Here is a 27,292-nt window from a genome sequence, read left to right as displayed (position 1 = left end):
AACGACTTTCATTTCAAAAGCAGAAAAGCCTGTTATTAAGACACAGCTGGATTTATGGTTTTTATAAATTTATAAAAGCAGATGAGAGTTTAGTTAAGTGGGAATGTAGCTCAGTGTTGGAGCGCATGCTTTGCATGTATGAGGTCCTGGGTTCAATCCCGAGCATCTCCAAGGGTTGATTAATGCAAATTGGAGCAGAAGAATTTTGTTTCATACAAATGATTTTCATTCATGCACTGTAGAGTACCCACAGCTGGATTTATGGTGTTTGTAAATCAACAAAAGCAGGAAAGACTGTGGTTAAGTGGGGATGTAGCTCAGTGGTAGAGCGCATGCTTTGCATGTATGAGGTCCTGGATTCAATCTCCAGCATCTCCAAGCTTTCTTTACTGCATTTCATGCAAATTTGACCAATGGACTTTCATTTCTTTCCTGTGGATTTCCCAAAGCTGGATTTATGGTGTTTGTAATTCAGCAAAAGCAGAAAAGGCTGTGGTTAAGTGGGGATGTAGCTCAGTGGTAGAGCGCATGCTTTGCATGTATGAGGTCTTGGGTTCAATCCCCAGCATCTCCAAGCTTTCTTTACTGCATTTCATGCAAATTTGAACAATGGACTTTCATTTCTGTCCTGTTGACTTCCCAAAGCTGGATTTATGGTGTTTGTAAATCAGCAAAAGCAGATGAGACTGCAGTTGAGTGGGGATGTAGCTCAGTGGTAGAGCGCATGCTTCGCATGTATGAGGTCCTGGGTTCAATCCCCAGCATCTCCAAGCTTTCTTTACTGCATTTCATGCAAATTTGACCAATGAACTTTCATTTCTGTCCTGTGGAGTTCCCAAAGCTGGATTTATGGTGTTTGTAAATCAGCAAAAGCAGAAAAGATTGTGGTCAAGTGGGGATGTAGCTCAGTGGTAGAGCGCATGCTTAGCATGTATGAGGCCCTGGGTTCAATTCCCAGCATCTCCAAGCGGTGTTTAATCCAAATAGAAGCAGAAGAAATTCATTTCAAGCAGATTTGAGCAAACGACTTTCATTTCAAAAGCAGAAAAGCCTGTTATTAAGACACAGCTGGATTTATGGTTTTTATAAATGTATAAAAGCAGATGAGAGTTTAGTTAAGTGGGAATGTAGCTCAGTGGTGGAGCGCATGCTTTGCATGTATGAGGTCCTGGGTTCAATCCCCAGCATCTCCAAGCTTTCTTTACTGCATTTCATGCAAATTTGACCAATGGACTTTCATTTCTGTCCTGTGGATTTCCCAAAGCTGGATTTATGGTGTTTGTAATTCAGCAAAAGCAGAAAAGGTTGTGGTTAAGTGGGGATGTAGCTCAGTGGTAGAGCGCATGCTTTGCATGTATGAGGCCCTGGGTTCAATCCCCAGCATCTCCAAGCTTTCTTTACTGCATTTCATGCAAATTTGACCAAAGGACTTTCATTTCTGTCCTGTGGAGTTCCCACAGCTGGATTTATGGTGTTTGTAAATTGACAAAAGCAGAAACGGTTGTGGTTAAGTGGGGATGTAGCTCAGTGGTAGAGCGCATGCTTAGCATGTATGAGGCCCTGGGTTCAATTCCCAGCATCTCCAAGCGGTGTTTAATCCAAATAGGAGCAGAAGAAATTAATTTCATGCAGATTTGAGCAAACGACTTTCATTTCAAAAGCAGAAAAGCCTGTGATTAATTGGGGATGTAGACCAAAGGGCATTCATTTCTGACCTGTGGAGTTCACACAGCTGGATTTATGGTTTTTATAAATGTATAAAAGCAGATGAGACTGTATTTAAGTGGGGATGTAGGTCAGTGGTAGAGCGCATTCTTTGCATGTATGAGGTACTGGGTTCAATCCCCAGCATCTCCAAGGGTTGATTAATGCAAATTGGAGCAGAAGAATTTCGTTTCATACAAATGATTTTCATTCATGCACTGTAGAGTTCCCACAGCTGGATTTATGGTGTTTGTAAATCGGCAAAAGCAGAAAATACCGTGGTAAACTGGGGATGTAGCTCAGTGGTAGAGCGCATGCTTAGCATGTATGAGGCCCTGGGTTAAATTCCCAGCATCTCCACGCTTTCTTTACTGCATTTCATGCAAATTTGACCAAAGGACTTTCATTTATGTCCTGTAGAGTCCCCACAGCTGGATTTATGGTGTTTGTAAATCAACAAAAGCAGGAAATACTGTGGTTAAGTGGGGATGTACCTCAGTGGTAGAGCGCATGCTGTGCATGTATGAGGTCCTGGGTTCAATCCCCAGCATCTCCAAGGGTTGATTAATGCAAATTGGAGCAGAAGAATTTCGTTTCATACAAATGATTTTCATTCATGCACTGTAGAGTACCCACACCTGGATTTATGGTGTTTGTAAATCAGCAAAAGCAGATGAGACTGTAGTTGAGTGGGGATGTAGCTCAGTGGTAGAGCGCATGCTTCGCATGTATGAGGTCCTGGGTTCAATCCCCAGCATCTCCAAGCTTTCTTTACTGCATTTCATGCAAATTTGACCAATGGACTTTCATTTCTGTCCTCTGGATTTCTCAAAGCTGGATTTATGGTGTTTGTAATTCAGCAAAAGCAGAAAAGGCTGTGGTTAAGTGGGGATGTAGCTCAGTGGTAGAGCGCATGCTTTGCATGTATGGGGTCCTGGGTTCAATCCCCAGCATCTCCAAGCTTTGTTTACTGCATTTCATGCAAATTTGACCAATGGACTTTCATTTCTGTCCTGTGTAGTTCCCAAAACTGGATTTATGGTGTTTGTAAATCAGCAAAAGCAGAAAAGACTGTGGTTAAGAGGGGATGTAGCTCAGTGGTAGAGCGCATGCTTTGCATGTATGAGGCCCTGGGTTCAATCCCCAGCATCTCCAAGCTTTCTTTACTGCATTTCATGCAAATTTGACCAAAGGACTTTCATTTCTGTCCTGTGGAGTTCCCACAGCTGGATTTATGGTGTTTGTAAATCAGCAAAAGCAGAAAAGACTGTGGTTAAGTGGGGATGTAGCTCAGTGGTAGAGCGCATGCTTAGTATGTATGAGGCCCTGGGCTCAATTCCCAGCATCTCCAAGCGGTGTTTAATCCAAATAGGAGCAGAAGAAATTCATTTCAAGCAGATTTGAGCAAACGACTTTCATTTCAAAAGCAGAAAAGCCTGTTATTAAGACACAGCTGGATTTATGGTTTTTATAAATTTATAAAAGCAGATGAGAGTTTAGTTAAGTGGGAATGTAGCTCAGTGTTGGAGCGCATGCTTTGCATGTATGAGGTCCTGGGTTCAATCCCGAGCATCTCCAAGGGTTGATTAATGCAAATTGGAGCAGAAGAATTTTGTTTCATACAAATGATTTTCATTCATGCACTGTGGAGTACCCACAGCTGGATTTATGGTGTTTGTAAATCAACAAAAGCAGGAAAGACTGTGGTTAAGTGGGGATGTAGCTCAGTGGTAGAGCGCATGCTTTGCATGTATGAGGTCCTGGATTCAATCCCCAGCATCTCCAAGCTTTCTTTACTGCATTTCATGCAAATTTGACCAATGGACTTTCATTTCTTTCCTGTGGATTTCCCAAAGCTGGATTTATGGTGTTTGTAATTCAGCAAAAGCAGAAAAGGCTGTGGTTAAGTGGGGATGTAGCTCAGTGGTAGAGCGCATGCTTTGCATGTATGAGGTCTTGGGTTCAATCCCCAGCATCTCCAAGCTTTCTTTACTGCATTTCATGCAAATTTGAACAATGGACTTTCATTTCTGTCCTGTTGACTTCCCAAAGCTGGATTTATGGTGTTTGTAAATCAGCAAAAGCAGATGAGACTGCAGTTGAGTGGGGATGTAGCTCAGTGGTAGAGCGCATGCTTCGCATGTATGAGGTCCTGGGTTCAATCCCCAGCATCTCCAAGCTTTCTTTACTGCATTTCATGCAAATTTGACCAATGGACTTTCATTTCTGTCCTGTGGAGTTCCCAAAGCTGGATTTATGGTGTTTGTAAATCAGCAAAAGCAGAAAAGATTGTGGTCAAGTGGGGATGTAGCTCAGTGGTAGAGCGCATGCTTAGCATGTATGAGGCCCTGGTTCAATTCCCAGCATCTCCAAGCGGTGTTTAATCCAAATAGGAGCAGAAGAAATTCCTTTCAAGCAGATTTGAGCAAACAACTTTCATTTCAAAAGCAGAAAAGCCTGTTATTAAGACAAGCTGGATTTATGGTTTTTATAAATGTATAAAAGCAGATGAGAGTTTAGTTAAGTGGGAATGTAGCTCAGTGGTGGAGCGCATGCTTTGCATGTATGAGGTCCTGGGTTCAATCCCCAGCATCTCCAAGCTTTCTTTACTGCATTTCATGCAAATTTGAACAATGGACTTTCATTTCTGTCCTGTTTAGTTCCCAAAGCTGGATTTATGGTGTTTGTATATCAGCAAAAGCAGATGAGACTGCAGTTGAGTGGGGATGTAGCTCAGTGGTAGAGCGCATGCTTTGCATGTATGAGGTCCTGGGTTCAATCCCCAGCATCTCCAAGCTTTCTTTACTGCATTTCATGCAAATTTGACCAATGGACTTTCATTTCTGTCCTGTGGATTTCCTCAAAGCTGGATTTATGGTGTTTGTAATTCAGCAAAAGCAGAAAAGGCTGTGGTTAAGTGGGGATGTAGCTCAGTGGTAGAGCGCATGCTTTGCATGTATGAGGCCCTGGGTTCAATCCCCAGCACCTCCAAGCTTTCTTTACTGCATTTCATGCAAATTTGACCAAAGGACTTTCATTTCTGTCCTGTGGAGTTCCCACAGCTGGATTTATGGTGTTTGTAAATTGACAAAAGCAGAAACGGTTGTGGTTAAGTGGGGATGTAGCTCAGTGGTAGAGCGCATGCTTAGTATGTATGAGGCCCTGGGTTCAATTCCCAGCATCTCCAAGCGGTGTTTAATCCAAATAGGAGCAGAAGAAATTAATTTCATGCAGATTTGAGCAAACAACTTTCATTTCAAAAGCAGAAAAGCCTGTGATTAAGTGGGGCTGTAGACCAAAGGGCATTCATTTCTGACCTGTTGAGTTCACACAGCTGGATTTATGGTTTTTATAAATGTATAAAAGCAGATGAGACTGTATTTAAGTGGGGATGTAGCTCAGTGGTAGAGCGCATTCTTCGCAAGTATGAGGTCCTGGGTTCAATCCCGAGCATCTCCAAGGGTTGATTAATGCAAATTGGAGCAGAAGAATTTCGTTTCATACAAATGATTTTCATTCATGCACTGTAGAGTACCCACACCTGGATTTATGGTGTTTGTAAATCAACAAAAGCAGGAAAGACTGTGGGTAAGTGGGGATGTAGCTCAGTGGTAGAGCGCATGCTTTGCATGTATGAGGTCCTGGGTTCAATCCCCAGCATCTCCAAGCTTTCTTTACTGCATTTCATGCAAATTTGACCAATGGACTTTCATTTCTGTCCTGTGTAGTTCCCAAAGCTGGATTTATGGTGTTTGTAAATCAGCAAAAGCAGATGAGACTGTAGTTGAGTGGGGATGTAGCTCAGTGGTAGAGCGCATGCTTCGCATGTATGAGGTCCTGGGTTCAATCCCCAGCATCTCCAAGCTTTCTTTACTGCATTTCATGCAAATTTGACCAATGGACTTTCATTTCTGTCCTGTGGAGTTCCCACAGCTGGATTTATGGTGTTTGTAAATCGACAAAAGCAGGAAATACTGTAGTTAAGCGGGGGTGTAGCTCAGTGGTAGAGCGCATGCTTTGCATGTATGAGGTCCTGGGTTCAATCCCCAACATCTCCAAGCTTTCTTTACTGCATTTCATGCAAATTTGAACAATGGACTTTCATTTCTGTCCTGTTGACTTCCCAAAGCTGGATTTATGGTGTTTGTAAATCAGCAAAAGCAGAAAAGACTGTGGTTAAGTGGGGATGTAGCTCAGTGGTAGAGCGCATGCTTAGCATGTATGAGGCCCTGGGTTCAATTCCCAGCATCTCCAAGCGGTGTTTAATCCAAATAGGAGCAGAAGAAATTCATTTCAAGCAGATTTGAGCAAACGACTTTCATTTCAAAAGCAGAAAAGCCTGTTATTAAGACACAGCTGGATTTATGGTTTTTATAAATTTATAAAAGCAGATGAGAGTTTAGTTAAGTGGGAATGTAGCTCAGTGTTGGAGCGCATGCTTTGCATGTATGAGGTCCTGGGTTCAATCCCCAGCATCTCCAAGCTTTCTTTACTGCATTTCATGCAAATTTGAACAATGGACTTTCATTTCTGTCCTGTTGAGTTCCCAAAGCTGGATTTATGGTGTTTGTAAATCAGCAAAAGCAGATGAGACTGCAGTTGAGTGGGGATGTAGCTCAGTGGTAGAGCGCATGCTTTGCATGTATGAGGTCCTGGGTTCAATCCCGAGCATCTCCAAGGGTTGATTAATGCAAATTGGAGCAGAAGAATTTCGTTTCATACAAATGATTTTCATTCATGCAGTGTAGAGTACCCACAGCTGGATTTATGGTGTTTGTAAATCAACAAAAGCAGGAAAGACTGTGGTTAAGTGGGGATGTAGCTCAGTGGTAGAGCGCATGCTTTGCATGTATGAGGTCCTGGGTTCAATCCCCAGCATCTCCAAGCTTTCTTTACTGCATTTCATGCAAATTTGACCAATGGACTTTCATTTCTGTCCTGTGGATTTCCCAAAGCTGGATTTATGGTGTTTGTAATTCAGCAAAAGCAGAAAAGGCTGTGGTTAAGTGGGGATGTAGCCCAGTGGTAGAGCGCATGCTTTGCATGTATGAGGTCTTGGGTTCAATCCCCAGCATCTCCAAGCTTTCTTTACTGCATTTCATGCAAATTTGACCAATGGACTTTCATTTCTGTCCTGTGTAGTTCCCAAAGCTGGATTTATGGTGTTTGTAAATCAGCAAAAGCAGATGAGACTGTATTTAAGTGGGGATGTAGAGCGCGTGCTTCGCATGTATGAGGTCCTGGGTTCAATCCCCAGCATCTCCAAGGGTTGTTTAATGCAAATTAGAGCAGAACAATTTCGTCTCATACAAATGATTTTCATTCATGCACTCTAGAATTCCCACAGCTGGATTTATGGTGTTTGTAAATTGGCAAAAGCAGAAAATACTGTGGTAAGCTGGGGATGTAGCTCAGTGGTAGAGCGCATGCTTTGCATGTATGAGGCCCTGGGTTCAATCCCCAGCATCTCCAAGCTTTCTTTACTGCATTTCATGCAAATTTGACCAAAGGACTTTCATTTCTGTCCTGTGGAGTTCCCACAGCTGGATTTATGGTGTTTGTAAATTGACAAAAGCAGAAAGGGTTGTGGTTAAGTGGGGATGTAGCTCAGTGGTAGAGCGCATGCTTAGCATGTATGAGGCCCTGGGTTCAATTCCCAGCATCTCCAAGCGGTGTTTAATCCAAATAGGAGCAGAAGAAATTAATTTCATGCAGATTTGAGCAAACGACTTTCATTTCAAAAGCAGAAAAGCCTGTGATTAAGTGGGGATGTAGACCAAAGGGCATTCATTTCTGACCTGTGGAGTTCACACAGCTGGATTTATGGTTTTTATAAATGTATAAAAGCAGATGAGACTGTATTTAAGTGGGGATGTAGCTCAGTGGTAGAGCGCATTCTTCGCATGTATGAGGTCCTGGGTTCAATCCCCAGCATCTCCAAGGGTTGATTAATGCAAATTGGAGCAGAAGAATTTCGTTTCATACAAATGATTTTCATTCATGCACTGTAGAGTTCCCACAGCTGGATTTATGGTGTTTGTAAATCGACAAAAGCAGAAAATACAGTGGTAATGCGGGGGATTTAGCTCAGTGATAGAGCGCATGCTTAGCATGTATGAGGCCCTGGGTTCAATCCCCAGCATCTCCAAGCGGTGTTTAAGGCAAATTGGAGCAGAAGAATTTCGTTTCATACAAATGATTTTCATTCATGCCCTGTACATTTCCCACAGCTGGATTTATGGTGTTTGTAAATTGGCAAAAGCAGAAAATACTGTGGTAAACTGGGGATGTAGCTCAGTGGTAGAGCGCATGCTTAGCATGTATGAGGCCCTGGGTTCAGTTCCCAGCATCTCCACACTTTCTTTACTGCATTTCATGCAAATTTGACCAATGGACTTTCATTTCTGTCCTGTGGAGTTCCCAAAGCTGGATTTATGGTTTTTATAAATGTATAAAAGCAGATGAGACTGTGTTTAAGTGGGGATGTAGCTCAGTGGTAGGGCGCATGCTTTGCATTTATGAAGTCCTGGGTTCAATCCCCAGCATCTCCAAAGGTTGTTTAATGCAAATTGGAGCAGAAGAATTTCGTTTCATACAAATGATTTTCATTTATGTCCTGTAGAGTCCCCACAGCTGGATTTATGGTGTTTGTAAATCAACAAAAGCAGGAAATACTGTGGTTAAGTGGGGATGTACCTCAGTGGTAGAGCGCATGCTGTGCATGTATGAGGTCCTGGGTTCAATCCCCAGCATCTCTAAGCTTTCTTTACTGCATTTCATGCAAATTTGACCAATGGACTTTCATTTCTGTCCTGTGGAGTTCCCAAAGCTGGATTTATGGTGTTTGTAAATCAGCAAAAGCAGAAAAGATTGTGGTCAAGTGGGGATGTAGCTCAGTGGTAGAGCGCATGCTTAGCATGTATGAGGCCCTGGGTTCAATTCCCAGCATCTCCAAGCGGTGTTTAATCCAAATAGGAGCAGAAGAAATTCATTTCAAGCAGATTTGAGCAAACGACTTTCATTTCAAAAGCAGAAAAGCCTGTTATTAAGACACAGCTGGATTTATGGTTTTTATAAATGTATAAAAGCAGATGAGAGTTTAGTTAAGTGGGAATGTAGCTCAGTGGTGGAGCGCATGCTTTGCATGTATGAGGTCCTGGGTTCAATCCCCAGCATCTCCAAGCTTTCTTTACTGCATTTCATGCAAATTTGAACAATGGACTTTCATTTCTGTCCTGTTGAGTTCCCAAAGATGGATTTATGGTGCTTGTAAATCAGCAAAAGCAGATGAGACTGCAGTTGAGTGGGGATGTAGCTCAGTGGTAGAGCGCATGCTTTGCATGTATGAGGTCCTGGGTTCAATCCCCAGCATCTCCAAGCTTTCTTTACTGCATTTCATGCAAATTTGACCAAAGGACTTTCATTTCTGTCCTGTGGAGTTCCCACAGCTGGATTTATGGTGTTTGTAAATTGACAAAAGCAGAAAAGGTTGTGGTTAAGTGGGGATGTAGCTCAGTGGTAGAGCGCATGCTTAGCATGTATGAGGCCCTGGGTTAAATTCCCAGCATCTCCAAGCGGTGTTTAATCCAAATAGGAGCAGAAGAAATTAATTTCATGCAGATTTGAGCAAACGACTTTCATTTCAAAAGCAGAAAAGCCTGTTATTAAGACACAGCTGGATTTATGGTGTTTGTAAATCAGCAAAAGCAGATGAGACTGTATTTAAGTGGGGATGTAGCTCAGTGGTAGAGCGCGTGCTTCGCATGTATGAGGTCCTGGGTTCAATCCCCAGCTTCTCCAAGGGTTGTTTAATGCAAATTAGAGCAGAACAATTTCGTCTCATACAAATGATTTTCATTCATGCACTCTAGAATTCCCACAGCTGGATTTATGGTGTTTGTAAATTGGCAAAAGCAGAAAATACTGTGGTAAGCTGGGGATGTAGCTCAGTGGTAGAGGGCGTGCTTAGCATGTATGAGGCCCTGGGTTCAATTCCCAGCATCTCCACACTTTCTTTACTGCATTTCATGCAAATCTGACCAAAGGACTTTCATTTCTGTCCTGTGGAGTTCCCACAGCTGGATTTATGGTGTTTGTAAATCGACAAAAGCAGAAAATACAGTGGTAATGCGGGGATTTAGCTCAGTGATAGAGCGCATGCTTAGCATGTATGAGGCCCTGGGTTCAATCCCCAGCATCTCCAAGCGGTGTTTAAGGCAAATTGGAGCAGAAGAATTTCGTTTCATACAAATGATTTTCATTCATGCCCTGTACAGTTCCCACAGCTGGATTTATGGTGTTGGTAAATTGGCAAAAGCAGAAAATACTGTGGTAAACTGGGGATGTAGCTCAGTGGTAGAGCGCATGCTTAGCATGTATGAGGCCCTGGGTTCAGTTCCCAGCATCTCCACACTTTCTTTACTGCATTTCATGCAAATTTGACCAATGGACTTTCATTTCTGTCCTGTGGAGTTCCCAAAGCTGGATTTATGGTTTTTATAAATGTATAAAAGCAGATGAGACTGTGTTTAAGTGGGGATGTAGCTCAGTGGTAGGGCGCATGCTTTGCATTTATGAAGTCCTGGGTTCAATCCCCAGCATCTCCAAAGGTTGTTTAATGCAAATTGGAGCAGAAGAATTTCGTTTCATACAAATGATTTTCATTTATGTCCTGTAGAGTCCCCACAGCTGGATTTATGGTGTTTGTAAATCAACAAAAGCAGGAAATACTGTGGTTAAGTGGGGATGTACCTCAGTGGTAGAGCGCATGCTTAGCATGTATGAGGCCCTGGGTTCAATTCCCAGCATCTCCAAGCGGTGTTTAATCCAAATAGGAGCAGAAGAAATTCATTTCAAGCAGATTTGAGCAAACGACTTTCATTTCAAAAGCAGAAAAGCCTGTTATTAAGACACAGCTGGATTTATGGTTTTTATAAATGTATAAAAGCAGATGAGACTGTAGTTGAGTGGGGATGTAGCTCAGTGGTAGAGCGCATGCTTAGCATGTATGAGGTCCTGGGTTCAATCCCCAGCATCTCCAAGCTTTCTATACTGCATTTCATGCAAATTTGACCAATGGACTTTCATTTCTGTCCTGTGTAGTTCCCAAAGCTGGATTTATGGTGTTTGTAAATCAGCAAAAGCAGAAAAGGCTGTGGTAAAGTGGGGATGTAGCTCAGTGGTAGAGCGCATGCTTAGCATGTATGAGGCCCTGGGTTCAATTCCCATCATCTCCAAGCGGTGTTTAATCCAAATAGGAGCAGAAGAAATTCATTTCAAGTAGATTTGAGCAAACGACTTTCATTTCAAAAGCAGAAAAGCCTGTTATTAAGACACAGCTGGATTTATGGTTTTTATAAATGTATAAAAGCAGATGAGAGTTTAGTTAAGTGGGAATGTAGCTCAGTGGTGGCGCGCATGTTTTGCATGTATGAGGTCCTGGGTTCAATCCCGAGAATCTCCAAGGGTTGATTAATGCAAATTGGAGCAGAAGAATTTCGTTTCATACAAATGATTTTCATTCATGCACTGTAGAGTACCCACAGCTGGATTTATGGTGTTTGTAAATCAACAAAAGCAGGCAAGACTGTGGTTAAGTGGGGATGTAGCTCAGTGGTAGAGCGCATGCTTTGCATGTATGAGGTCCTGGGTTCAATCCCCAGCATCTCCAAGCTTTCTTTACTGCATTTCATGCAAATTTGACCAATGGACTTTCATTTCTGTCCTGTGGATTTCCCAAAGCTGGATTTATGGTGTTTGTAATTCAGCAAAAGCAGAAAAGGCTGTGGTTAAGTGGGGATGTAGCCCAGTGGTAGAGCGCATGCTTTGCATGTATGAGGTCTTGGGTTCAATCCCCAGCATCTCCAAGCTTTCTTTACTGCATTTCATGCAAATTTGACCAATGGACTTTCATTTCTGTCCTGTGTAGTTCCCAAAGCTGGATTTATGGTGTTTGTAAATCAGCAAAAGCAGATGAGACTGTATTTAAGTGGGGATGTAGAGCGCGTTCTTCGCATGTATGAGGTCCTGGGTTCAATCCCCAGCATCTCCAAGGGTTGTTTAATGCAAATTAGAGCAGAAGAATTTCGTTTCATACAAATGATTTTCATTCATGCACTCTAGAGTTCCCACAGCTGGATTTATGGTGTTTGTAAATTGGCAAAAGCAGAAAATACTCTGGTAAACTGGGGATGTAGCTCAGTGGTAGAGCGCATGCTTAGCATGTATGAGGCCCTGGGTTCAATTCCCAGCATCTCCACACTTTCTTTACTGCATTTCATGCAAATTTGACCAAAGGACTTTCATTTCTGTCCTGTGGAGTTCCCACAGCTGGATTTATGGTGTTTGTAAATCGACAAAAGCAGAAAACACTGCGGTAATGCGGGGATTTAGCTCAGTGGTAGAGCGCATGCTTAGCATGTATGAGGCCCTGGGTTCAATTCCCAGCATCTCCAAGCGGTGTTAAATCCAAATAGGAGCAGAAGAAATTGATGTCATGCAGATTTGAGCAAACGACTTTCATTTCAAAAGCAGAAGAGCCTGTTATTAAGACACAGCTGGATTTATGGTTTTTATAAATGTATGAAAGCAGATGAGACTTTAGTTAAGTGGGGATGTAGCTCAGCGGTAGAGCGCATGCTTTGCATGTATGAGGTCCTGGGTTCAATCCCTAGCATCTCCAAGCTTTCTTTACTGCATTTCATGCAAATTTGACCAATGGACTTTCATTTCTGTCCTGTGGAGTTCCCAAAGCTGGATTTATGGTTTTTATAAATGTATAAAAGCAGAGGAGACTGTGTTTAAGTGGGGATGTAGCTCAGTGGTAGAGCGCATGCTTCGCATGTATGAGGTCCTGGGTTCAATCCCCAGCATCTCCAAAGGTTGTTTAATGCAAATTGGAGCAGAAGAATTTCGTTTCATACAAATGATTTTCATTGATGCCCTGTACAGTTCCCACAGCTGGATTTATGGTGTTTGTAAATCGACAAAAGCAGGAATTACTGTGGTTAAGTGGGGATGTAGCTGAGTGGTAGAGCGCATGCTTTGCATGTTTGAGGTCCTGGGTTCAATTCCCAGCATCTCCAAGCGGTGTTTAATACAAATAGGACCAGAAGAAATTAATGTCATGCAGATTTGAGCAAACGACTTTCATTTCAAAAGCAGAAAAGCCTGTGATTAAGACACAGCTGGATTTATGGTTTTTATAAATGTATAAAAGCAGATGAGACTTTAGTTAAGTGGGGATGTAGCTCAGTGGTAGAGCGCATGCTTTGCATGTATGAGGTCCTGGGTTCAATCCCTAGCATCTCCAAGCTTTCTTTACTGCATTTCATGCAAATTTGACCAAAGGACTTTCATTTCTGTCATGTGGAGTTCCCACAGCTGGATTTATGGTGTTTGTAAATCAGCAAAAGCAGAAAAGACTGTGGTTAAGTGGGGATGTAGCTCAGTGGTAGAGCGCATGCTTTGCGTGTATGAGGTCCTGGGTTCAACCCCCAGCATCTCCAAGCGGTGTTTAATGCAAATTGGAGCAGAAGAATCGATGAAAACTCACGGGGCAGGTAGAATCGGTGGCAAATAATGGAAAGATGTTAGGGCGAGCAGGAACGCGACAGAATGGAGATATTCCTGGGATCACACCATTTCTTGTTAATCATGAAACACACTCCTCCACCCCTGGATTTATCGGCCTCTGCTATTCTGTCCATCTGAAAAACAGAGAAGTTATTACTTGGCATTATAGCAGTGTCCGGGACCATGGACGAAAGCCACGTTTCTGACAAACAAAGGATGTTGCAGTCCCTTATGTCCCATTGGAAACTAATCCAGGCTCTAAGATCGTCCATCTTATTCTCCAAGGATTGGACATTTGCGAGCAGAATGCTCGGAAGAGGAGGACTGTGAGCCATTTTCCTGAGTCTATCTCGAATTCCAGCACGTTTCCCGCGGTGTTTCTTGATCCGTCACCTCGGAGGATTATTGTTCATCTCTGCGTTCCGAAGAATCCATGCTGGATTCCTGGATAAAGTGTCCTGGAACAGGTTGGTGTAGCGGTTTCCAATGCCCAACAGTGTTTCTTTGTTATAGGTGATCAGTGCCGACATGAGATGTGTAAAAAGAGAAAGTAAAACTAAGTAAAAAAGTAGATAAAAACACAATGTTAGCGGAGCAACCTGGACGGCGTCCGAACAAAGCGGCGCCATCTTGGCTGATGTCTTGCAGAGTTTAGCTCCAATCCTGAAAAAAAACTCACCTGCCTGTAGCCCTAGTAATTCCGAAGGCCTTGATTAGCTTGTTCAGGTGTGTTTGATTAGGGTTGAAGCTAACCTCTACAGGACAGTGGCACTCCAGGGGTGCTTCTCAATATCCCTCCTCGTTTCCTCGCTCCTCCGTCCTCCATCCTATGACCCGGAAACCGATCGAGCTCAGCCATCTTGAAGGACATCTCAATTCTCTAGTTGCACCATGAGGCGGCGAGGATCGAGGATGCTTCCTGAGGAGTCATGAGCAACACAGGTGTATCCTTTGCGGAAGTGTTTTATCGACTTCCCCTTCATTTCTGTCACAATAATTTACATTTATATTTTACCTTTACAGTTTAAATAAACCTCACATGTCATATATTTCAACAGGGCATCTTGCTTTATTACTATTTATTATGAATGCCTTACATAACGAATTTTAACAACATAAGGGCAGATCCCTTTAGCGCAGCTGATGACGCTTTGAAGTGACGCTTGAGTGGTCAAGAATATTCCAATGTTCATCCTTTGATTCCTCCATCCTCATTTCCTTTCCTTGCATCCTTCCCTCGTATCCTAAGGGGGTGGAGGTAAGACACAAAGAAAGGAACCGAGGATGCACAAATAAGAATTGAGAAGCACCCCAGGACCGACGTTGACTCAAGCTCACACCGTTTTGCTATGGTTTCCGAGTTGAACGACATGTTTTCTGGAAACGGTGTGCAACAGGGTTTGAGATATGTTTTCTCTTGTTTGGTGGGTGTGTCAAAAATGTCAGCCCAATCAGCAGCAGCATGTATAGAAACCACACGGTATTAAAGATACAGCTCGCACAATGGGTCCAAGTAAAGTCGTTTACAAATGTGTCCGCTGCAGCTTGGTATACACAACAATTGAAGATATCAGAAGACATGTTTGTCGTAAGAGTTTTATAGTAACATAGCATATCAACATGATGATGATGAATGTAAGCAAATGTAATTAACATCAAAATAAATTCAAAAGAGCAAGTATATTGTTTGCACATGTTTATTTAGATTAAAGGCAAAATAACTGAAATAATAAGAGCACAATATAGATCTGGAGCTTCTTTAAGTCTGTCTAAATATCATGTAGTAATTGCAATGTCTTCTGGTCCATAGCCTTTCCTTAGGAAGGTGTGCTAGACACTAATTAATGTAACATAAAAATACTATACATATTTATATATTTTGCTATTGTATTGTGGAGTGACACTTTTATAAACTTGTCTATGCTCCTTTGATTATATAATGGTAAATATTACAATATCATAGCACAACAACAATGATCAGCAATAATGGTAAGCCTAATACTCGCAATAAAAATAATAAGGTCATATAGATCATAACACAGGCTCTGAGGTAAGAAGTGGACTATCCTTCACCTGAAATGTTTGTCTTTTCATCCTGAAATGCGAAGGAAATGTTGGATCACAATAATTAGGAACCACAGTCAAATCCCTTTACTCGATTGGGATGTTCTCTTTTATTCTGGACGGCAAGGGCAGTGACTGTAACATCGAGCGTATTTTGCAGTATTAAACACACATTTATACTGATTTCATCAGGCTCTGAAAATGATTCAAAAAGAACACACAGAGTGGCCTTCTCAGCTGCCATAGTTGCAACACTTGCGTCATCAGAACAGTGTGTTCAACGCATCACCGTTTCCGTTTAATAAACGTTTTGCACCGTTTTTTCGGGGCTGAACGCAGCCCTGCTCTATGGAGTTCACGTCAGGTGAGTTGGTTGGCCAATCAAGCAAAGCAATATCATCAGCAGTTCATAGTATTTTTGGCCCTGTGGGCAGGTGCTAAGCCCTGCTGGAAAAGGAAATCGGCATCTCCATAAAACTTGTCAGTAGACTTTAACATGAAGTACTCTGAAAGAGTTAGCATATGACATGACACCCCAAATCGTCACAGACTGCTGTATTTCAAGAAACTTGGATTCTGTGCCTCTTCACTCTACCTCCAGACTCTGTGGAGGGTGACAAAATAATGATAGTCTTCTGGATTACTGTCAAGTTTTGAGCTAGACCAAGAGCTGGTATTTAGAGTATGAATGCTAATTTAATTAAATTTAAAATGAAATATTCTAATATTTTGAGAAAGTTTTTATTATTTACTTATTTGCTGTAGGCCATAATTGTGGATTTCAAGTTGCAATTACAATATAGAATCAGAATCAGAATGAGCTTTATTGGCCAAGTATGTTTACACATACAAGGAATTTGTTGTAGTGACAGAAGCTCTGCTCCACAGTGCAACAGAAAGACAGCAACAGGACAGGACACAGATAATAAAACAATAAGAACAAATAACCAAATAGGCAATGTACAAAGCAGCAAAAAGACAATATATGATATAGACAACATATATACTTGTATATGCGGAGTAGGGGCAAGATCCTTGAACAGCAGTGCCCAATTTCTGAGAAAAAAAATAACAAAGAAAAGAGGGTCTCTGCAAATAGACTACAAAGTTCAAGCATTAAAAATAACATGGTTAAATGAAAACAAAACAAAAATTTTAATAAAATATATATATATTTTTTTCTGTGGAATACTGATTAAGCAGTTTACCACATTATGGTTTAGAAGCAATCTATCCAGCCCTTTCATATTTTAAAATAAATGCTGAATACATATATCAATATAAAAAATTCTGTTCATTGTGGATAACAAGCCGTAGTCCTCCAGTATCCCATGATACCACCTGCTGAGTGCTCAGCGCGGCGACCTCAGAGTAGCTTGTGTAAAAGAGGTGGTTCGTTGTTGCGTGCGCACGTCAGTGTCTGAGTTTGCGCGTTAGCTGGGTGCTGCTGCGTGGATGATGGCTGCATCGAAACCCGTAGAGCCTCAGCCCGGGAGTGGGCTCCCCCGTTGGCAGCTAGCGCTCCTGGTCGGGACTCCGATTGTCCTCGGCGTCGGAGCTGTCTACCTGTGGAACCGAAGTCGCGGCAAAGAAAAGCAAGGGAAAGGGAATGGGGAGAGGAAAACCCCCGAAGGAAGCGCTAGCCCTGTCCAGGGCCAGCACGGTGCGAACAATCCAGAGCTGGAAAACATGGTAATGAGCCCATTTATAATGCCAAACTGTCCACGTTTTTAATACACATTATTGATATATTTGGACCTGTTATTTTGGCTGTAAATATTTTCTTGACACACCGATATTACCGCATTCTCAGTCAAGGACACTGTTTGACAAACTAGCCCATGTTAGCGAAAGTGCATTAACGTTAGCCAGTTAGCTTCAAAACCTGAGTTTCTGATCAGAATATACGTAACGTTAGTCTGCTAGAGTTGTAAACTTCTCTTGGTTTTATAAGTTAACACTTTATAATGCAGGATATATTTTGATCCCACGCTTAATGGTTCAGATTTTTTGCATGTATAAAAATTATTGTGGTGTGTTATAAACGAGGGCGGGGAGGCAGTCAGAGTGGGACAAATCCACATGTGACAGTCTTCTTATAAACTATTAGTCGTGTTTCTGTTTAATTATTGCATGCTTGTACTTCATATGCTGACAGCGTCGCCTATATTTTAACTATAGTTCAGCCTAAAAACTTTGTCGCACATGGACCTATGCATGCTTAGCATTTATGAGACAGTATAGTGTCAGTCACACAGTCAGGGTCAAACACAGTCCATCCCCTCAGTTCACATGGTTCCGGTCAAAGAAAACTTAACTTAGTGGTGTTTGATTTGTGAACTAAAGCGAACTTGATTCTTTTTGGTCAAACTACTAGTTTGTGAACCATTCTGATTAAAATTCTTAACCAGTAATATCAAATGACTGGAAAGTAATTAGTCCAAAAATGTGGGAACATTTGGTCACATAAAAAAAAATGTGTGCATTAATTACACGTAGAAATCCATTTAAAAAAAATATGAAATAGCCTCCTGATTAAACCAGTGGAAATTGAAGTTAAATTTGTGGAACATAAATGTGAGGATGTGTGGTAAGTAACAGTAATATGTAACAATACATGAATGTGATACAGCAGCTGTATTTAATCTATTATAGGCTTGCTCTGCCAAACAAAAATGAAGAAGCAAAGCATGTACTTGCAGTTTCCAGCCATAACGTGGAGTCATGTTCAGATTTAAAGATCAGAGAATTCCATCCTTTAGAGTTTCTGAATAAGAGATGTGTATATCAAGCAATAGTACATTGCATTATATCTTGCATTGTGTGCAAGGTGCATTATATCTTTCAGTGTATTTCAGTTGTACAGAAAATTTTAGGTGTTCCTTTTTTATTGTTAATTTTTCTTTTCATGCATATGGTTAACAACAGTTGGCAGTATGCTTCCCTGTTTGTATTGTTTTGAATGTGCTGAAAAGGACATCTCAATAATACTTCTGTGTATCCTACAGCTGAGTTGTGGAGTTATTGAGCTATTAAGATGTGTTGACAAAATGGCATGGCAATATCTAGTTGGAGTTGCAGGGAATGCGTAGATACTTCCATCAATATATACACGTTGCAATTTGTGAATGTACACTGAACAAAATTATAAACGCAACACTTTTGTTTTTGCCCCCATTTTTCATGAGCTGAACTCAAAGATCTAAGACTTTTTCTATGTACACAAAAGGTCTATTTCTCTCAAATATTGTTCACAAATCTGTCTAAATCTGTCTTAGTGAGCACTTCTCCTTTGCCGAGGTAATTGATCCACCTCACAGGTGTGGCATTTCAAGATGCTGATTAGACAGCATGATTATTGCACAGGTGTGCCTTAGGCTGACAATAAAAGGCCACTCTAAAATGTGCAGTTTTATCACACAGCACAATGCCATAGATGTCGCAAGTTTTGAGGGAGCATGCAATCGGCATGCTGACTGCAGGAATGTCCACCAGAGCTGTTGCCCGTGAATTGAATGTTCATTTCTCTACCATAAGCCATCTCCAAAGGTGTTTCAGAGAATTTGGCAGTACATCCAACCAGCCTCACAACCCCAGACCACGTGTAACCACACCAGCCCAGGACCTCCACATCCAGCATCTTCACCTCCAAGATCGTCTGATACCAGCCACCCGGACAGCTGCTGCAACAATTGGTTTGCATAGCCAAAGAATTTCTGCACAAACTGTCAGAAACCGTCTCAGGGAAGCTCATCTGCATGCTCGTCGTCCTCATCGGGGTATCGACCTGACTGCAGTTCGTCGTCGTAACCGACTTGAGTGGGTAAATGCTCACATTCAATGGCGTCTGGCACTTGGATGAATCCCGGTATTCACTGTACAGGGCAGATGGCAGACAGATTGTATGGCGTCGTGTGGGTGAGCGGTTTGTTGATGTCAACGTTGTGGATCGAGTGGCCCATGGTGGCGGTGGGGTTATGGTATGGGCAGGCGTATGTTATGGACAACGAGCACAGGTGCATTTTATTAATGGCATTTTGAATGCACAGAGATACCGTGACGAGATCCTGAGGCCCATTGTTGTGCCATTCATCCACGACCATCACCTCATGTTGCGGCATGATAATGCACGGCCCCATGTTGCAAGGATCTGTATACAATTCCTGGAAGCTGAAAACATCCCAGTTCTTGCTCGGCTAAGGAGAAGTGCTCACTAACACAGATTTGTGAACAATATTTGAGAGAAATGGGCCCTTTGTGTACATAGAAAAAGTATTAGATCTTTGAGTTCAGCTCATGAAAAATGGGGGGAAAAAACAAAAGTGCTGCGTTTTATAATTTTGTTCAGTGTGTATATGCTTCTTTTGTACTATCTGTGATATAACTGACTTCATTCTCAAACGGAAGATCACCTCTGTAAACTCTGAGGATTAGACCGACGTGGGGTGGGGGATTTGGCCAGGACTAGACAGGGGGAGGAGTCTTAGGCAGATATTGTTTTTTTATGCAGTTAGAAGTGTTTTTGGGTGGTTTATTGGCAGGTGAAGGGGAAATTATTCTAAAGTTTCATTTTCACTTCATCTAGGTCTATTTGTTAAAGCTTTACAAGCTCAAAAGGAACATCAACATGGAAAAAAAGAGACAGTTTTTTCATTTGTAGATTAGGGAAAGACATGCATTAGGCACACAAACAGAATCACCATATGAAGCTTACTGTTGCAATACCTACTAATCAGTAGCTTCATTTGAGAATAACATTGATTAAGCTTACGACAAAGAACTTTGCGAACACAATTAACTTTTTTCTGCTGGTCTGTTTGCTGATGTCCCGTCAGATTTGACAAATTCTTGTATGTAGCCTGTCTTCTGAAAATGTAGGCTAATTGCTTTTTTGTGTGTGTTTGTAGCTAGAATATACAATTTTCTAATTTTCTAAATTACAGTGATTTAGTTTGTGTTTGAATTTACTGTCATTTGAAAAGGGAACTAGTTAATTTCTACTCTGGGTTTAATTAAAAAGATTAATAGAAGCATAAATATAACGTATAAAAATAATCAAAGCATGCTTTTTTTTTTGATACTTTTGTCATTTTGATTAAAATAGCTGTGTCTGCCCATCCAGAGTCCCCTTGACAGAGCACAGTCTGCTAAGAATAAGGGCAACAAATACTTTAAGGCTGGCAAATATGAGCAGGCGATCCAGTGCTACACCGAAGCAATCAGCCTATGTCCCAAAGAACAGAAAGGAGATCTGTCCACCTTCTACCAGAATAGAGCAGCAGCCTACGAACAACAGGTTTGTCTCTGTCAGATTGTCATTTGTATCACATACAAAATGTTACATGTCTGAATGATTGTTTTTTTTATTTTTATTTTTTTTATTGTATTGTAGCTGAAATGGACAGAAGTGATACAGGATTGCTCTCAGGCAGTTGAGCTGAATCCTTGCTATGTAAAAGCCCTTTTTAGGCGTGCCAAAGCCCTGGAAAAACTGGGTAACAAGAAGGAGTGTTTAGAAGGTAAGCTTTATTGCTGGTTTTTGATCTGTGTTTTTGTCATTTGAAATTTACTAGAATGTTTGCTTTGTGTGGAAGATTTTAAAGTCATGAATGATGTTTCATCTCTTAATGCTTTTAAGCACCACATGTTGCTAAAAAAACCTGCTGTCACAATCACAGATATTTAGTGGTCGACCGATATTGTTTTTTTGACAGCCAATGCCAATATCTTGGAAAGCAAGGTGGCCGATATAATTTTATTTATTTTAATTAATATTTAAGAAATTTGAAATTATTTGTAAATGGATTAAAACATAAATGTGTAAAATAAACATACTTTAGATGACTTTTTTTTTTTAACACATAAATATTTAATAAAAACTCAATTGAAAAGGAAGTAAAGACTGTAACTGGTCAAATGCATAAAGCGCAGCATAATTTGAAATCACGTGTTTAAAGTTAGTCGATTGTGTGTCTCCAGTGAAGCTGAACTCTCCTCCTGTCCGCATTCAATTCACACAGATCGACCGACACACAGAACACACAATCATACAGGATACAAATTCACACTTCACAAGATCTCACAGCTGGATTAGACTAAGTTTACAAGGCTTCTGAAATTAAATGTTCATTAGTCGTTCAAAGAATTGTTTAAATGATATAAATGCGTATTTGCTGAATGCTGATGGAAAACGAGAAAATATTATAATGTTTGCCTTTCTATTACTACTAATATGAAAGCAATCATTATAATACGTTTTGTATACATATTAATTCCTTTGATTAATCGTTCTATGTGATTATTAGACAGACTTCTATCCGTATTAGACAGAACTGTTAACTATCACAGCTAACAAGAATGAGTCAGGGAGAATGTGAGAGCTGTGTGCTCAGGCGCTGCCATTCTCAGAGCAGCCAAAATAAAAGTCCCGCCTCGAACGCATCGGCCAAACAGGAAAAACTTATCGACCAATGCCGATATTTGAAAGATGCCAAATATCGGCCGATATATCGGTCGACTACTTTAGCTATCAAGTTGTCATGATTTTTATTTTTGTTTTGAAGATGTGACAGCAGTATGTATTCTGGAGGTTTTCCAGAATCAGCAGAGCATGCTACTGGCAGACAAGGTTCTGAAACAGCTGGGAAAAGAGAAGGCCAAAGAAAAATACAAGGTGGGAATGTGACTGAAAGGTACAAATCTAAGACTTAAACTACATCATATATTTATAGCATCTCTCTCTCTCTCTCTCTTTTGCTTTCTCATGTTTGCTCTTCTCAGAACCGGGAGCCCCTTATGCCATCTCCTCAGTTCATCAAGTCCTACTTCAGCTCTTTTACTGATGACATAATTTCACAGCCTTTACAGAAGGGGGAAAAGAAAGATGAGGATAAAGACAAAGAGGGTGAGGCCTCAGAGGTTACAGGAAGGTGAGACCCGAGGGCATTTTATTTTGCCCATTCACACTGAGATTTGTACACTCAGTGTTTACTTTCATTGCTTTTAAAAATAACTGCAGGTTTTTAAAAATGTAAGCTGTTCTTGCAGCTCGCTGTTCTAAATTACGGAATTTGGATGATGACTGGTGATCTTTGATATGTTAAAAACATTAATTAGGAGTAGTTTACAAGGCAGAGAGCTGAAACAATTCAGTTGCAAACAAGTTCAAGATCACTTGCGATTCATAGATTTCACATCTGAAAGAGAGGCATATGTGCATTTTCTGTGCATACGTTCATTCTATGAATCTCACACGCATATTTGAGAGATGATCATAAGACCATATTTTGGATGTTTTCTGCACAACATTTTATAAATGAGGCCCCTGATCACAAGCTAGGGAGTGTACCATTGCAACCCCGGCGGTGTAAAGTAATTTGCCTTCACTTTCCAAAGATAATCTACTAGCTCCCCTTGATCAGCAGAGATGAATGAATAACTTATTCATAACCAATAATTCAATAATTTACAAAAGTAAAAAAAAAAAAAGATTTTTATTGCTGCTATTGTTTTTTTTTTTTCTCTCATTTGAATCAAAATTATTTTCTAAATTATATATATTACTGTTAACTACAGTATTGAACTTCCATTTCCTCAGCTCAGGCTACTTAAAGGCTAAGCAGTATATGGAGGAGGAAAACTACGATAAGATCATCAGTGAGTGCACAAAGGAGATCGAGTCTGGAGGAAGGTACACAGCCGAAGCTCTTCTACTGAGGGCCACCTTCTACCTACTGATAGGCAATGCTACAGCTGCACAGCCTGATCTTGACCGTGTTATCAACATGGATGATGCCAGTGTCAAGGTAATGGGATTAGGATCAGAAGAAGCCTTCTCTTACTGCCATCATCTTCCAAATGAAGTGTCTTATACTATTTGTGTTAAAGCATCTTTCTGATGTTTCAGTTACGTGCTAATGGACTCATTAAACGTGGAAGCATGTACATGCAGCAGCAGCAGCCCCAGCTCTCCACGCAAGACTTCAACATGGCTGCAGAGATTGACGCCCGTAATGCAGATGTCTACCACCACAGGGGACAGGTATGATGACTTTGCATACATGTTGGAGTTTTCATCAAAAGAAATGCTTAAAAGAAAGTCCTTATGTAGAATGTTCTTGATGTTAATATTTTCAGCCATAATCTTCATTTACATTTTTTGAAGAATAAGGTGCCGTTGCAATAGCAACTCCGATCCCTGCTGAGTTCATGACCCTGCCAAATTCATGATCTTGTCACCTCAAATACATTTTCTGGCCTGCTTAATATTATCGGTAGAGGAGAGTTGTGAGCTGCTTGCATTGAAAAATTGACTACCCAAATTCCTATATGTATCTAATCCATGCTAAAAAAATAATTAATAACTTTCTGAGGCAAAAATTTGTTTTTTTTTTGTTTGTTTTTTTAAAATGATAAATCTTTGTCTTGTTTAGTCGGTCAACTCTTTTCTATTCTTAATGGGCAGTCAAACTACATTTTTTGTTCTAGTGACTTTCATTTACACACGTTCATATGAATTTTGTTGAATTCCAAAGTTTGGTGAACTCTAACCTGCAAATTTGTATCACATAAACAGATTTGACCAATAGAAGGTTTTTATAGAAATCTACCAATCAGTAGATGGAAAATCCTCTGTGAAAATAGTTGTTGTGAGTCAGTTAGTGACTTAGATGTGCTTCTGGGCATTTTGGATTGTTTCTGTCTGTAACATTCTTGATGGCGTTCACCAATTTACCTTAAGATGTTTGTACACCATAGCAGCTATGTGGAATTTATGACGCTCGTTTTCATTTACTATCGGTCTTAATTACAATTTGCTTCGCTGCTCTGCAACATTCTCTAACAGCTGGTAATTAGCAACGTCAAACTTGTGGAAATGTCTTGACATCCTATTGGTAATGTTTTCATTTCTCAGTTGAAGATTCTGCTGGATCAGGTAGAGGAGGCTGTGGGAGATTTTGATGAATGTATAAAGCTTCGACCAGACTCCGCACTTGCCCAGGCCCAGAAGTGTTTTGCGTTGGTAAGTACCACAGGAAGGTTGCACCTTTATGCTGGTACTGTTCTTGAAGCTGTTTGAATGAGACTGATACCTTTGCTTAATATATGTGGAATGTGGTCTACTACTATTGACTTTCAACTAGAAGAACCTGATCTGAGAAATTCTAAATTTTACTCATTGTAAAAATGATATGAATGTTATTGGCATTTTTTCTCATAGTACCGGCAGGCCTACACTGGAAACAACCCATCCCAGGTTCAGAAAGCCATGGATGGTTTTGAGGATGTCATTAGGAGGTTTCCAAAGTGTGCTGAGGGCTATGCTCTTTATGCACAGGTATTGCTCCCCTTGATTGCATAAAACCATTTATAAAATATGCGTCATTTGTTTACCTCTTTATCATTATTTACTTAACTATGATGTATTTTCTACTTTTTTTTTTCTTTTTCTTTTTGATGATAGGCACTAACAGACCAGCAACAGTTTGGTAAGGCAGATGAAATGTATGACAAATGTATTGAACTAGAGCCAGACAATGCCACAACATATGTCCACAAAGGGTTAGTTTTATGTTTTTTTTTTTTTTTTTTTTTTTGTATTTAAAGAATCCTGTTAAAAGTTCAATTAAGAAAAAACTTGTTTCTTTTGCAGTCTGTTGCAGCTTCAGTGGAAACAGGATCTGGAAATGGGCCTTGAACTCATTAGCAAAGCCATTGAAATTGACAATAAATGTGACTTTGCTTATGAAACCATGGGAACCATTGAAGTCCAAAGGTTTGTGATGAGTCTTTGGTTATATTGAAACTTGTATGTGGCTATTACAACCTTATGATTTTAGCTTCGGGTGTGGGGGACAATTTTTTTTTTTTTAAAACAAAAGATTTTAATTTTTTTTCTACAGAGGAAATCTGGACAAGGCTATAGACATGTTCAACAAGGCCATCAACTTGGCCAAGTCAGAGATGGAGATGGCCCATCTCTACTCCCTCTGTGATGCTGCTTATGCCCAGACAGAGGTGGCCAAGAAGTATGGGCTCAAGCCTCCTACGTTATAACTCTTGCCTCCTTTTGCCACTCTCTACTGCTGGGCCACAGTACACATCCCATAACCCATTATTTTTTTTTTTCCCTACATTATAAAGATGATCATTATGAATGGGGGGGGGGGAGGCCGGACAGGTTCTGCTACAATGTTCACACCAGTTTTTATTTGAGTACTGGAAGAGGTGAAAATGGTGGAGGAGCAGCAAAAAGAAACAAAACAAAAAGTGAAAAAGACTAATGGCTGCTTTGTTTGATGTCAAATCATCAGTGGCATAGCTCACATCCTCCCTCGTTGAGTATGGCTTAGGCTATCTTGCAACTTGTAACAGTACTCATTTGTTCATCTTTAGCCTCCCCTGCCAATTGGTGTGACAAATGTGAATCGTTTTGATTTAATCTTAATTTAATTGTCAACTGTGGACACTGGGGTCCTTAATCAGTACTTTTTACTTTTTTTTTTTTTTTTTCATCCAAGACACCAGATCGAGTAAGTTTGTACCATTAAACCAGTGTATGCCATCAGCAGGACTGCATTATTGATTCATTGTTTGCTGTAATGTGCGCAAGTTTTGTCCTTTTACTGTCACATCCTAGCAAACTTATTTACGGTCTTTGTTGTATGGGAAGTGAGGGATTAAAGTTTTAGTTGAGATGTATTTGTGTTATAAATTTGTTCTTGAGGTGCCACTCCTGTGATGACACTGTGTTTATAAGAAGGGGATTATATTGAGGGTAAATGCGAAATTTGGCCATACTGTTATTCATTTTTGTTTATTTTTACCCTGAGCTTTGGGATTCCTTTTTTTAACATTCTGTGCTGCATTTAATAATACATGTCAATACAAATTATAATATCCTATAGATGATATTCAGCCTATTAAAAAAAAAATCAAGATAAAGTGCACATTATTTAATATAGTTAAAGATCGTATAATTACTTTAAAGTCCTTTTAGCCCTGTACAAGAATTTAGCTGTGAAATCACCTTGCCCATCTCTTCAAAATGAGGCACTAAAGTGTTAAATGTTAAAAACTTAGCTGCGAGAAACAGTTTAATTTTTGTGCAAGAACATGAATCTAGAAAAAAATGTGAATCACCAAAATTACATTCCTGTCTGTGAAATAATGTCATTGAGGTGTATTTTTGAAGAATGGCTCCCTTCTTTATAAATCTTAATGCAGGAAAATAAAAGAAACGCCTTGCATTTAGCAACTAAGTTCTTCCTCCCTGGTATTTTTTTTGTTCAAATTTTGCATTCATTTGTAATCTTGAGATATTAAGGTACTTTTAAAGTCGAAGTGGCATGCCCTTAAATACATACTGTATATTTGTGTAGAATCCAAACTAGTGTGTGTATATATATATATATATATATATATAATAAAAATGAACACACTGTTAGTAGTATAAGTCCCTGCTTTCATTTAATTTAAGAATGGCATTGTTCTTGTTCATATTTAATAAAAAAGTAAGATTTTTTTGTTCTTGACTATTGCAGCCATGACTTCTTCACTACATTCATATATCTATCTTTTAAAAGGAAATTGATTATATATTGTTTGCCTGCTTAAGTTTTATTACATCAACAAAATCAAAGTGGCATTACTGTCTTTCAAATATGGTTTGAGATATTTTCTCTTGTAGCTCTATTTTTAAACCATTGTTGACAATGTGTAACATGGTGGTCTTGGACTTTAACCTGACCAGAACTAATAGTTAACAAAAATAGGATTTGATCATTTCCCTGTATGCATGTATACATTGATAATTAAGCATTGCCTAATGTAAATGTTTACATCTGTTGGCTTATTTCTATTAATCCAGTCTGATCAATTAATAGTAATGGATTTACTGACCAATTTTGAGGGAACAAATCATTCAAGACTGCTGCATGTTTGAAGAGCA

The 27,292-nt window shown here is 40.2% G+C and overlaps 1 protein-coding gene across 1 annotated transcript; it reads left to right on the top strand.

The window, feature by feature from the left end:
- Positions 1–16,704: 16,704 nt before the first annotated feature.
- Positions 16,705–26,601, top strand: LOC306879652 (mitochondrial import receptor subunit TOM70-like). The gene is made up of 12 exons (XM_079432793.1): positions 16,705–17,034; positions 20,465–20,638; positions 20,735–20,861; positions 21,906–22,015; positions 22,123–22,271; positions 22,940–23,147; positions 23,249–23,383; positions 24,257–24,364; positions 24,563–24,679; positions 24,806–24,903; positions 24,995–25,117; positions 25,245–26,601. Exons 1-12 carry the CDS (start codon positions 16,798–16,800, stop codon positions 25,396–25,398), a joined length of 1,740 nt encoding a protein of 579 aa, XP_079288919.1. The 5' UTR covers positions 16,705–16,797; the 3' UTR covers positions 25,399–26,601.
- The last annotated feature ends 691 nt before the right edge of the window (positions 26,602–27,292 follow it).

This window comes from Barbus barbus (assembly GCF_936440315.1).
Source record: "Barbus barbus genome assembly, chromosome: 13".
Lineage (NCBI taxonomy): Eukaryota > Metazoa > Chordata > Actinopteri > Cypriniformes > Cyprinidae > Barbus > Barbus barbus.
Note: the sequence above shows the minus strand (reverse complement) of the source record. Positions and strands in the feature narration are given on the sequence as shown.